This window comes from Protopterus annectens, chromosome 6.part0, assembly GCF_019279795.1.
Source record: "Protopterus annectens isolate FY-2018-M chromosome 6.part0, PAN1.0, whole genome shotgun sequence".
NCBI lineage: Eukaryota > Metazoa > Chordata > Ceratodontiformes > Protopteridae > Protopterus > Protopterus annectens.
The window spans coordinates 43,253,446-43,267,476 of NC_056737.1; the positions used below are offsets into that span (position 1 = coordinate 43,253,446).

Here is a 14,031-nt window from a genome sequence, read left to right on the forward strand (position 1 = left end):
TATTTTTGTCATGATTAGACAGAGATCCAAACTACACTGTTACAGATGAGCTGAGAACAGACTCAATGACTGCTGTGTAGAACTGAATCAACAGTTCCTGTGGGATGTTAAACTTCCTCAGCTGTCGTAGAAAGTACATTCATTGTTGTGCTTTTTGTATGATGGACCCTACATTGGTCGCCCACTTCCAAGTCCTGGGAGATTATAGATCTGAAAAACTTGAAGGTTTCCACAACTGATACAGCAGTATTAAATATAAAGAGGATGGGATAATACTGTAGTACCACTCTTAAAGTCCACTGTCATCTCCACAGTTTTAAGAGTGTTCAGCTCTAGATTATTCTGACTACACCAAAGGGTCAGCTGCTCAACCTCCTGTCTGTATGCAGACTCATCACCATTCTTGATGAGCCCAATGATGGCTGTATCATCCGCATATTTAATAAGTTTGACAGAGGAGCCCTTAGAGGTGCAGTCATTAGTGTACAGGGAGAATAGCAGTGGGGAGAGCACACATCCCTGGGGGGCAGCACCTGTATCGATCGTGCGATAGCTAGATGTAAATTTCCCCAGTTTCACCTGCTGCTTCTTATTGGTTAGAAAATTGGTGATCCATTGACAGGTGGAGGCAGGAACGGAAAGCTGGGAGAGTTTCAATTGAATAAGTTCTGGAATTATTGTATTAAATGCAGAGCTGAAGTCGACAAACAGAATCCTTGCAAAGCAAATGTCCCTGGGTTGTCAAGGTGTTGCAAGATATAGTGTAGGCCCATATTAACTGCAGCATCCACTAGCCAGTTCTCTCGATAAGTAAACTGAAGGGGGTTCAACGAGGGAGTTGTAATATTCTTCCAGTGAGCTAACACCAACTTCTCAACAGTCTTCATGACAACTGATGTCAAAGCAACAGGCCTGTAATCATTTAGTCCTGTTATACAGGATTTTTTAGAAACTGAAATGATTGCGGCTTGTTTGAAGCATAAGAGAAATTCACACAGTGATTAGTTAGGAATGGGTGTGGGTGATAACAGCTAGGAATGGATGCACGTATGATTAAATGTAAAAGACTGTGTGTGATTAGTGCTTCTAGGTGAATGTAATTTGTTTCAGAAGCATATTTGTGGTCTCCATGTTTTTCCAATTTATCATCTTTACACTCCAATTGAAAACATCATGTAAAATAAAACAGAAGAGTACAACACATTTTTAATATCTTAATTAGTATGCTATGCCTGGAGAAGTAATTCATCTCATTTAATTCTGTCAAAGTCAAAAATTGTATATGATTTACCTGGAGACGTATGGCATGTTCATGTTTCCTTTTCATATCATTGATGTACCAAGCTACTTCGGTCATTGTTGCAATAGCTTCCTCTACTACATCATAGCCACCACGCTCATGATTAAAATGATTTGCAATTTCCTTCAGGAAAAATGACAAGAAAGGAGCAGTCATTACTTTTCAGCTGTGATTCCACAAGTTGCTATACGCAGCAGATAATTATGCAGTAAAGTTAATGACACCCCTCATAAATGAGACCACTAACACCATTCTTGGATTTACAGAAAGAAGAAACACTTGCATAGTATCTCCACATTTCATAACTCTTCTTGAACTAGTGTCTCCTTGGCTTGTCCTCATATCATGCTGAAAAATGAACTAAATCTGAAGATTCTATCACTGCGACTTTTTTATTCCCTAGTGTATGCACAAGTTCACACAGTGTGCAGTTAGTCATTTACGTAAGAAGCAGCACCACGTAAATCCCAAAATATTCCAACAGAGACCGCACTTCCTAATATTTCAAGAAATGTATGTGGCCATCCTCTCAGGGCATTTAAAGGCTCAGAAGCAACTTCATTATGCATAATATTCAAAACCTGGTACACAAATCACCAAAGATTGTGAAATGCCTGCCAAATACATTTTCACTGGTTTAAAGTATAAAATATCCTATTCACCTACTGTATCACAGTAGTATGAGAAGTATGTGGGAGGGTGGCCTAATGGTTAAAGTGTTTGCCTTATAAACACAAGGTACAGGGTTTGAATCTCACAGGGGATACTTGGCTAGGCTTAAAATGGCTTGCAAGGGCAGTTAGCCTAGTACTAATCTATGAATCTATGAATCTATGAATTAGTGATACATATTCCCAAAGGACTAAACAGTATACCATCATACAAGTCTGGTATGCCAATTTAAACAGGGTAAAATTTGTTCCATGTGCACACATCACAATCCACACTGGCAAGAAACATGGCCATGAAAAAGAAAAACAGATGGGGCAATATTTATGTAAAGGGGAAAACAAAACTAATCAATACAAGAAAAGTAGCACAAAAGATATTTGGCATCCAGATATGGAAAACTTCACAATACAAAAAATAAGAAAATAAAGAGGAAATGCTGAAAAGAAAACTTGTAAGGTACAAGAGAGGGATTTAGTGCAGAGAATCCAATGTGAAATGTGGCAGCATGATAGAATAATGGATCCCCAGATTAAGGAGCAACAAGTGAAGCATGAGACATCTGAAGATTTGCCACATGGTGATGCTCTAGGGGCCTTCTGTAGGAGACAAATACAAAAGTCCACCTGAAGATGCACATCAAGGGAAGGAGCAGGAAACAGTGGAAACTCTGACACAGGTAATGTTATGGAGTAATGGGCCACTAAGTGTCCATATGAAGAATCAGCAGCAGGAGGAGGGTGCATCTGAACAGAATATATCACAGGAACATTTTCTGGAACTTTCTGCACAATATTCACAAGAAACAGCAAGGACGATGCTCTCAATCCAGAAGAAAATGATTTAAGGGAAGACCTGCTTGATTTAATAGAGATGGACAGGCACATTAAGATAGATGACATAAATAGATTACAGAAAATAGATAAGACCCAAAATGTCAGAGACCACAGGTGAACACAGTAATCAGGAGTATTAAGAAAAATTCATATGATATAACAGAATACATTTCTGAGTAGCTAAACTAATAACGGAAAAAGTATTCCCACAAAAACAAAGCAAAGAAAGGAAACAAGTCAAATGCCACCATGGCGGCATCGAATAGAGAAAACTATAAAGCAGTTAAGACAAAAAGTATCACCATTAGAAAAATACAGAAAAGAGGAAACAAAGATCACCTAAAATAACTTAGAAAGATGTTGTTTGTCTTTCGGCTTTTCTCGGTTAGGGGTCGACCACAGAGGAACTCCAGTCTGCTAATGATTGGCAGTAGATTTTTATGGTGCCGAGTTGCCAGCTCGATGCCCAACCTTCAACGAAGGCACGCCCATTCACGCATGTCTTACGGAATGCCACTCGACCTCAGGGAGGACATGCAGACTCCACACAGAAGGCACTCTCCGCACTCCAGCCGAGAACTGAACGTGAGAACCTCTTGCTGTGAGGCAACAATGCTACCGTTGCACCACCGTGGATTAAAATAACTTAGAGAGATAGACGTGGTAAAAGCAATGCACAATTTCAAAACAGTCCAAGATTTTCATATACTATTTCCAATGTTTGTGTCTGTTTGTATCTTTCGGCTTTTCTCGGTTAGGGGTCACCACAGCGGAACTCCGGTCCGCTAATGATTGGCAGTAGAGTTTTATTACACTAAAAACATAAGCACAGATAGAAAAACTTAGAAGGTATGCAGATTACCCATTTATTCTGCCTTCATTAGACCAGTCATTGAATTAAATACCCCCATTTGGCATGTATCTGTCCAGACACATTCAATACCTGGAACTCCCACAGAGATATTTTACTAAAAGGATACAAGACCTAAACAACATCTTACACTGACTGACTCAAAACCCTGTCACTATACTCGGTATCCTACAAACTGCTAAGAGGTGACCTGTGTCTGGCATACAAGGCATCTTTCAACCCAATAATGATGGATTTACTGCACAGCAGCAAGTTAAATGGCAGCAGAAATACTCAGTCTAGCGATATAAACCTCCTCTGCAACATCAACAGAATGGTTTGGAGGGACAGGTATATCTCATAGAAGATACCGTTGCTCTGGAACAAACTCCCATCCACATAAAACAAAGTCCACCCTGTCCATTCTCGAGTGCAACTTGGACCTATTGATGGGAAACAGAAAATTTACACCAGGACTGCCCCCGTACTACTAATGGACACAGGAAACTCCTAAGTGCTTTATCCCATGCACGTGTCCCCTCAATTTATCTACGGTAAGATCCCAGTTATGCTCATTATGGGTAATATATAATTATTGACCATGGGATGGGTAAAGTTAATCTCTAACCAAATGGAATAGGTTAATTTGAGCACCAAAAGGGAAACTCGCTGGGCTTAAAATGGCCATCAATGGCAGCTAGCCTAGTACTTAATATAAACTTATTAATATAATGGCAAAGCACAAAATAAGCAATTCATTGATAATCTAAAAAGATTTTTATAGATAACTGGAGAAAAAAAACAAAAGGAACAGAAACACTACCAAAAAAAAGAAGAAACAGTCACATTTTGGAGAAGTATTATGAAGACCTTGTTGCACATAACAAAGATCCTGAATGGAGAGAAGAACTGAAAGAAACAGTAAGGAGCTCTAACATAGAAGATATGAAATGGGATGAAGTAACAGCCAGAGAAATTGAGACAAAATTAAGAAAAGCAGCTATCTAACGTCTGTCTAAAGGCATTAACATCTTTACATAAAGATTTAGCCCTAACTAAGAATTACTTATAAGTACATCCCTACACCAACCTGGTTAACAAAAGTAAAATAATACTCCTCCTTAAGTGTGAACCTGCAAACCATCCTAAGAACTATACAGCAATAACTTGCCTTCCGATATTATACAAACTATATGGTAGAACTGATGCAGACAGAGTTAATAGTCATTTAGAAAAAAAACTCTGTTATGGCAAAAGAATAAAAGGGTAACAAAAGAAAGTCATATGAAACAAAGGATCATTTGCTGCTAAATAAAGCCATAACAGAGAATAATAAAATGGGGAAGAATATAAGAATGGTACGGGGAGACTGATTACAAGAATGCATTAGTCAGCATCCCACATTCATGGATAAAAAATGCTTGCAGATATACAAGATATTCCCTACATCAATCAATTATATTACAGCAACCATGAAGCAGTGTGAAATCACTTTGTGGTTGAACTATGACAAAGGACAAATTATTACTCCAGGGATAAAATTCAAAGGGGAGATATTCCAGGGTAATTCCTGATTACCGCTGCTGTTTTGTCTTGCCCTTGAGCCACTGAACTGTTTACTTAATGGATTAGGCTCTGGTTACAACTTGGCTTCCAGAAAACAGCCTTGTTTAAAGATTTCTCATCTACTTTTTGTGGATGACTTAAAACTGTATAATTCATCAGATAAGGAGTTAAAAGCACAATTACAAATGATTAAAACGTTCACAGATGATATAAGAATGAAATTTGGTCTTAAAAAATGTGCAAAAGCAACATTTTTAAACAGGAAACCTGGAGCACAAAGAAAATGTCATGCTGGGACAGGAATGTGATATAAAGGAACTTGAGTAGCAGGGAGTGTATAAATATTTGGGAATAGGTCTTCACAACAAAACATGAACAACTCTGAATAAAGCTCACTAAGGAATACTTCAGAAGACGAAAACTGACATTGAAAACTACCTAAACATCTAAGAATAAAGTCCAAGCTATAAATCAATTTGCTCTTCTTGTTCTATCGTACAGTTTTGGGGTGATCAACTGGCCCCAAAAAGTACTGGATTGATCAGACATGAAAACAGGAAAAATGCTTCATGCTTACTGAATGACATATAAAATTCAGGGTATACCAAGGTTATATTTCTCACTCTGAACGAGGTACGGATCACCTCAAAATTGATTACATTTGAGATCAGCAATTGTGGGACAGATTACATATCTGCTGACCTCATCAGATCCAAATATAGTGAAAGCTTTAGAATATGCGGAGAAGTTGTCTAAGATGGCATCTTTGCTTCGTTTAACAGAAGCATTTCAGGGTCAAGTGGGAATGGAAATCAAAATGTAGACAAAAATCAGGCAACAAAAGTGTGTGCAAAAACAAAAGAATGAATAAAAGAAGGATCAGGTGAGAAGCCAAGGAAAGTGGAAAAACCATAAATGAACAACTTCATATTGACCAAGATTTGAATGGTTAAGGAGAGATGTATTGAAACAAAAAGATGAAAGGCTAATAATGGCAGCCGAAGACAGTGGGCTACTTACACAATGGTTAACAAAGTCCACTGAAAAGGTGGGAGAAACAGACAAAAGCACGTTCTGTACAAAAAGAAATGGAAACAGACACACATCTTATTGTTGGGTTTGATACACTCACGGAAGATGGCCTTTATACTAAAAGGCACAATAATGCAGCAAGAGTGTTGCACTGGGGACTGTGCAGCTGAGAAGAATTGGGAACATGAACCACAATGCATTACAAAGAATGATGAAGTGCAGATCACATGGGTTCACCCACTACCAACAGCCCAAAAATAGGCATGAGAAAACCAGATAGAGCAGTCCATTAATAAAAAGACAAAAGTTGCATTGATCATTGAAGTTACTGGACCCAGTGATTATACTGTCTCACACACAGAGAATCAAAGTCATAAATATCAGAATGTGCAAGCAGAAATGAGAAAAATATGGAAGAAGGATTCTCAAGACAGTTCTAACAGTAGTAGGAATAATGGGTGTAGTAAAAAAAGAGTTTACAGTTGTACTTAAATATGCTATCAGCACATGTAACCCCATATGAATTACAGGAGACGGCAGTTATGGGCACATTGCAGGAGGTGAAAGGGGACTCTTGGGTAACATCAAAGACAGAAACAATACTCATTTTATGAACTTTAGCCATTACCTGACTCAGGAATGGGGTCCATTCCCAACATTGTATTAGAAATTAAAATATGAAATGCAACAAGGATTCATTATAATCCTCATAACGTGTATGTTGGCTTGGGGTGGAACTTAACCATAATACATGTCACGATGTAAGTAGTGGTTTACTTTGAGTTTTCAAAGAGTTACAAGAAAGTTGCCTACTGAAATGAGGCACAGAGAACAATTGCAAAGGCTATGTTAGTACTACTTATTTCATCTCTAACTGTATATTTTATTTTGATTTTTGAGACAACTGCCTATTATGTGAACAGCTGATTTTATGTTTGTATTGTGCAGGGAGGATTCTAAGTGGCAATAAAGAGTTTCATTAGTTGCTAATGGTCCTGGGCACGTAGATCACATTATACAAAGAGTAACATAGCTGAATACTTCAGAATAATATTAGAAAGCTGTTGTTAAGAGAAATGAAAAACAGAAAACAAATGCAAAGGCTGTGCTAGCATGACTGTCCCTCCATGGATTAGTGTTCATTTTCTACACGTTGAAGGTGTCAGGATGCAGGATTTTCTTATTCAGGAGTACATGCAAAGTATATTCAAAGCAAGCAAGAAAGCATTCAGTGTTGTGTTTGGAGTTCTGTCTCCAAGCAGACTCCTGATGCCTACATAAATTCCCTGCTACAGTACTGACTAGCTCAGATGCACCAATGGAGCTCACTTTCCACAGTTCTACACTGATTAAGTTGATATTCATTCTCAGTAGAATCTGTGCTTACATCTGAAACTAACTTTGAGTTTACTAATTCTACTCACCTTTCTTTATGTACAAATACTGCCCCTAATCTAATGTACATAGACAGAAAACCATACTTTCCTAGTCTAGCTACAAGCTCAGGGATCTGTTTACACTTGTCCATGCAGGTCTCATACAAAGTTTGTCAAAAAATGTTAAGCAGACAAATTACTTGGCAGTGAATCCAGGCTATACAGGAATTTGTTTTTAAAGTCCGTATAAAGCTGAGAAATAAGAAGATCAAGAAAAGGTACAAATGGAAATGTTTATGGAAGAATTAAATATACCAAGGTTAGATGTAGACGAGGCTCAATTACTAACAGTTAGGACAGGAGGAGATGACATAAAATGATGACGTATAACCAATCAATAGGAAAGTCCCCAGGAATAGCTGGCATTCCTGTGGATGCTTGGAAGCCAGGAGGGAAAAAACTGATAAAGATCTGCAAGGTTTTGTTTAGCAGTATTTTAATAGGAGGAGAAGAACCAACATCCTTGAAGAAAGCGGTGGTGGCTGTAATACCTAAAGAGGTTAACGACCCATCAGATCCAGATTCATACAGGCCCATTTCAATACTAAACCATGACTATTGTAATTAAATCAAAAGGTGCTTCAACAAAGTATTAGATTTGTTTGTTTTTCAATTGCATTGTACAGGTTATAGGTCACATTAAAGGTGGGAAAAGTTTTGAAATGATTTATTCTGGTCTCATTTTTTTATATCAAAAAAACCTGGAATTTTAACAGGGGTGTGCACACTTTTTATATCCACTGTATGTATGTTTCCCAAATATGCAACAAAGTCTAGAAAAGTTAAGATATTTGCTTGGAAGTGTTTAAATAGGTATTTTTATACCCCAAGTATACTCCACAGACCTTTTCCTCAGGTAGACAGCAAATGTTGGAGGTGTGACAGGGAAGAAAGAGGTAAGTGGGAACATATTTTCTGGGAGCGTAATGAGTTGACATACTTTAAAGATTCCCTGTAGACTGCTCTGTTGGAGATACTGGGTGAGCAAACTGGTGTAACTAAGGAAATTTTTTTTTGTGCTATGATAAAAAATTGGAATTGCCTAGACATACTATAGCCTTGCTGAGTGTAATTATGGTGGCTGAATAAAAAGCAATTATTAGAAAATGGAAATTAAAGTCTTAACCAACTTTACTAGAAGCAGTGAATCCTGAGTACCACTTCTTGAGTGACTCATGTTGAAGTCTCCTCTCTCTTAACCACACAATTGAAATTCTGACAGAAAAAAATACCTGAAGAACCTGAAGCTATAAATCTTTTCTCTGACTATTAATGAATAAAGTTAGCTAATAAGTATCTTTAAATTTTAATTTTTTGATTACATATTCTGTCAGAGAAAAGTTTTCAGTCACAGAGTTTTCAGCAGTTGCTGCTCTCAGTTAGCCATTATGGCCACGCATCGTTTGGGGAATTCTTGATATAAGCCCAGAAGGTGGTGAATTTTTTTTTTTTTTGGACTTGAGTAATGCTTTTGATACTGTCCAACATACAAGGATGTTGGCATATTACAGGAATAAATAACAGTAATACTACTAAGCTAGTCTATTATTACAGGAATACCAGGTGAATGGTTTTGTGATAAGATGGGTTAGAAGTTGGTTGGAAAACCGGATTTGTTATGTGAAGGTTAGGGATGCTATCTCAGAAGAGAAAGATTAAGTGTGAGGTTCCTCAGGGTTCATTTCTAGGACTTATTTTGTTTAGTTTTTTATGGTCTAGTTTCCCTATGGCATATGGGTTTACAAATACACAGATGATAACCAAGGTTGGCTCAATGGTAACTTTGATTAACGATCAGCATTATCATCAGGCATTTTTAGATAGGCTCGATGATTGGCAAAAGAGAATGTAAGTAGTATGAGAGACAGAAAAGGGAGAATAAAAGGGTCTATATTAGATCACCGAACGTTTAAAAAAGCGAACGGTGATTGATCGAACTTATGTAAGCGAAAGCTTAAAATATCGAAGCAACAGAAACCCAAATTTTTTCCTAGGGAAAGAATTTGGTTGTCCATTTCTGTTGCTTTGTTATTTTCAGCGCTGTGGTGGAAAGTTACGGGTTGGGTTCAGGTAAGTGTGCGATTGTATGGATGTGAGTGTTAGGGCAGGTTAGGTGAGTTAGGATTAGGGCGCAGGTTAGGTATGTGTGCGACTGTGTGGACGTGACGGTTGGGGTGGGTTAGGTGAGTTAGGGTTAGGGAGCGGGTGAGGTGAGTGTGCGATAGTGACGGACCTTAGGGTGTGCGATAGTGACAGACCTTAGGGTTTGGGTTAAGGTAAGTGGATAGTTAGTGGTGTGTGTATAACTTTAGAGTAGGGTTAGGTGTCATATTTTAGGTGTATGTGTGGATTGCTGTTTGTCTGGTGTGCTTGTGTTGTGTGTATGTGTTTTGGAACAGCGATTTTTTTTCCCTAGGAAAAAAATCGCTGTTCTGACAGTTCGAGATTGTAAGCTTTCGCTTACATAAGCTCGATCAATCACCGTTCACTTTTTTAAGCGTTCAGTGATCTAATATAGACCCGAATAAAAGGGGGCATGCTGCTGACTGTTGTTTGAAACACGCTTACTGTTATCAGAACTTGTTGGAATATAAGGCATTTCAGCTGTTATGAAGTTTAACATCAGGAAAACTAGGTTTATGCATTTTGGTATTAATAATCCTTGCTATCCTTATGCAATGAAATAATAATGGAGAAAGCTAATGTTATTAAAATTTTCGTCATAAATACTGATGATAAGCTTAATTCTGGAACCAATCTATTGAGAGTTATCAGGTGATGTTACTATGAATTGGGTAATGAAATTAGAAGTAGTTCTACTAAAAATGCTAAGGTGTTGTTGCTATATAAAACTGATTATTTATAACAACCTATATATCAGGAAAATTAGAGAGAGAGTACAAAAATTTTTTTACAAAACAGATTAAAAGTTTGACAGAGCAAGATTACTACAATATTTGACTGGGAACATTGTCTTTTTTTTACTGAGAATTATAGGTTTATTAGTAAAGATTTGATAATGGTACATAGATGATTCATATCCACTCAAGACTGGTAATAATAAAGCTGGGCATTTAATGAATACAAGAAATAATTATTTATTGGCTAATGTTGTGTCTCATACAATTAATCTTTTAGAAAATTATTTTCATTCATGGGCTGATAGGTCATAGAATATGTTGCCTATAGATTTAAGGAAGGAAAAGTCATTGTCTCACTTCAAATATGATCCGGACAGAGGTGTCAATTTATGGTGGCAGACTCACTGAAGGCCTCTCAAGGTTGTGAGTTTATTTGACAGAAATACACAGAATTAAGCACTTTTGTCTCTTCACATAATGAGAAACTTCATCAGAATAAAAATTTTAACACCACCTTTAAAGTTTTTTCTTCTATTGTGGTGTTATTGGTTAAACGTGCAATGGTTGAAATACAGCTTTCTTAACTTAGTATAAGCTTATGAACCTATGAGCTTTTAATTTGAAATAATTACTGGTTTCCATGCAGCTGCAGACGTCACAAAGTGGCCACTCCTACAAGCAGGCCTCATAACCATGAATGCAATTCATGACAACAACTTAACCTACGGAAAATTGAACACAGTGTTTAAAGTAAATAAACTCATTTGTTGTGCAAGACAAGCACAAAGATTGCTCTTCTGCTTCTTCTCTCACCAGTGTTGTTTCATACATGTGACATCTTACTCTAATTCCCCTTTATCACTTGTAACTACTGCCAGTCTCCGCCCTTCCACTTTGATTTTATTCTGCTTGTAATTTATTTTCTTGCTTCCTCTCCCACCTACTCTTCCTTCTTACCTATTTCCCAACTAGCCTGTACTTGCTGTGCATTCTCCTATCCTCAGCATTTCTTCCACCTACTTTTTCCCATCCCATTCTGTCTGCAAGTCTTCATATATCTTGCATTTTTCCATCCCATTGTTATCTTATATCTTTCTATCCTCCACCTTCTTCCCTCCATTTCCCATCCCATTCTGTTTCCTAGCCCCTTGTCCCCTTGTTGCTTCCTGCTCTCCCATCACACTTTGTTCCTTCTTGACTAACAAGATGATCCACTAGTACCTCTATATCCCACATTCTCACAAGAAATCTTCGTTCTTCTACAGACCCCACATCTTTTATCAGCCCAAAGATATCTGAGAAAACCTTTTACCCACAACCTTAACACAGTGCCCAACTTTTCCCCTATCTCTAGTACAACCTCTCCTTTTTCACCATTCTTGTGACCCTCACTTTCTCTTTACTTTACTTATCGATTACAATCCACCTAAACCTGTCTAACTCAAGTGTCATCAGTAAGCTGTATAGCAAATAAAACACAAGTGAAATATCACTATGCATTGAAGCAATAAACTTCCTTGTGTCAGTAACTCATAAGTTTTAGTAAACCCTACCTCCAAATAACAATTATCAATGCATTAAAACAACAGGGCAAATGCTGTAGACCATGGACCAAACAGCTATTCGGCATGAATAAAGCACTGATGAAAGGGTGCCAGCAATTATCAATGCATTAAAACAACAGGGCAAACGCTTTAGGTCATGGACCGCATAGCTATTCAGCATGAATAAAGCACTGATGAGAGGGTGCTAGAAATTTCATTAGTGTAAAAAAAAGACACAACCACAAGGAGTCCGTGGCAGGTTTGTTTTCAAAATGAAAATAAACTTTAATTCTTTAAGGACAAATCATACCATACTTCATCCCAAAATCTCATGCAATTTAAAGTCATGCTAATGTAAGAAATAGCTCAATAAAAGAAAGGCTTTAGATCTTAGCAGTTCCAACGAATGTGAAATCAAAATGTAGCCACTAGTTAGTCGGTAGGGGAGAAGAACAGTAACAAATTTGAGTTCAAAATGAAAATAAACTTGTCCACCCTAATGGTTTAGAGGGATAGGTTATTGACTACATCCCAGATGACCTATGTTTGACTAGCAGTATATGTACTAGAGAGAGATTGAGCAGCAGAAGGATGTGAAAAAGCTGCTGATGCCAGCTCAATCAGCCTGGGGAGGTGAGGGCTCAGCTGCCTCTACTGGCAACACCTGCAGGAATACAAGTGTATATCTCACTGCACAAAGCCTAGTCTGGGCACCACTTGGTCTGCAGATTTAGCACTGTGGTAGCACACACATGCCTCTTGGTAGCAACTATTCTGTAGCATATAAGCTACTGTGGGAAGGGATTAAATAAAACAAAATCACCATCCTTGCAACAGATGATGTCATCATTCTTGGCACCTGACTCTCACCACCAATAGGAATGATTGGACTCATAGGTTCTTACCTTTGGGAGGGGGAATGAATAGTTCAACTGGGTGTCAGAAGGGAAAGTTTGACACCTTTGAACTGATTCCTCTTTAAGGACAGGTCACACTCCATTCTCTGCTAGTTCTCAGGTAATTAAGAAGCTGGCCAACAATTTACACGCAAGCTAGTCTGAGAAATAATTAATTAAAAATAAGGTTAATTTTGAGTCTATCTGGCCCTTGAAAGTTAAAAATGAGCTTAGAAGCTATTGAAAATGCTAAATCAACACAATATTGACATGAGGAGAGGGAGAACTTTAAGAAGATAATTGTTTGCAAATACGACATGCATTATGAGCATTATGACTGCAAGAGTATAAGAACATGATTATTTAACAGGTTAAACTCATGAGTCTTTGTAAATATGTATAGTTCTAATAAAATGTTTCTTATTGTTTCTGCAACTACATGCAACACCAGTAAGGATAGCTCTATGATGTACACCAAAGTAAATTATGAGACAGCTGTTGTATCATTTCTTACACAAATATAGATCTGGCTCTATATTCGTAGAATCTTTTCTCAGGATTTAGTGAGGCAGTATGGGTTTACTGAACAATGCAACTGACAGAACAATTATTTCCAGCCTGTGAAGTATGTGCTGGGTTACAGCTTTTATAACAGCAATTTCTATACCACATGACACTAGAAAGCAGACAGCCTAGTTACCAAAGTGCCCACTTGGCATCACGCATGTAACAGCCTACTGGTATTAGCTAATACCGAATGTTTATGGCACTTACCGTCTTATAGATGTTTTCCCTCCAGAACTCAATGATGTGTTTGTTTGCTTGTCTTTTTGGCTTTTTCTGGTTAGGGGTCGCCACAGCAGAACTCTGGTCTGCTAATGATTGGCAGTAGATTTTTTATGGTGCCGAGTTGCCAGCCCGACGCCCAACCTTCAGCGAAGGCACGCCCATTCACGCATGTCTTTCAGAGGCCACTCGACCACCTGGAGGACATGCAGACTCCACACAGAAGGCACTCCAGCCGTGAATCGAACAGGAATA

General features: G+C 38.0%; 1 protein-coding gene across 4 annotated transcripts in view; it reads right to left on the minus strand.

Moving 5' to 3' along the window:
* The window catches only part of LOC122804151 (pleckstrin homology domain-containing family G member 3-like), a 1,602,862-nt gene that overhangs the window by 697,030 nt on the left and 891,801 nt on the right, over nucleotides 1-14,031 (minus strand). For all 4 annotated transcript variants that reach the window (XM_044073839.1, XM_044073837.1, XM_044073836.1 and 1 more), the window contains one exon: nucleotides 1,292-1,423. In XM_044073839.1, the coding sequence (XP_043929774.1) occupies nucleotides 1,292-1,423 (132 nt within the window). The remainder of the gene's footprint in view (nucleotides 1-1,291; nucleotides 1,424-14,031) is intronic.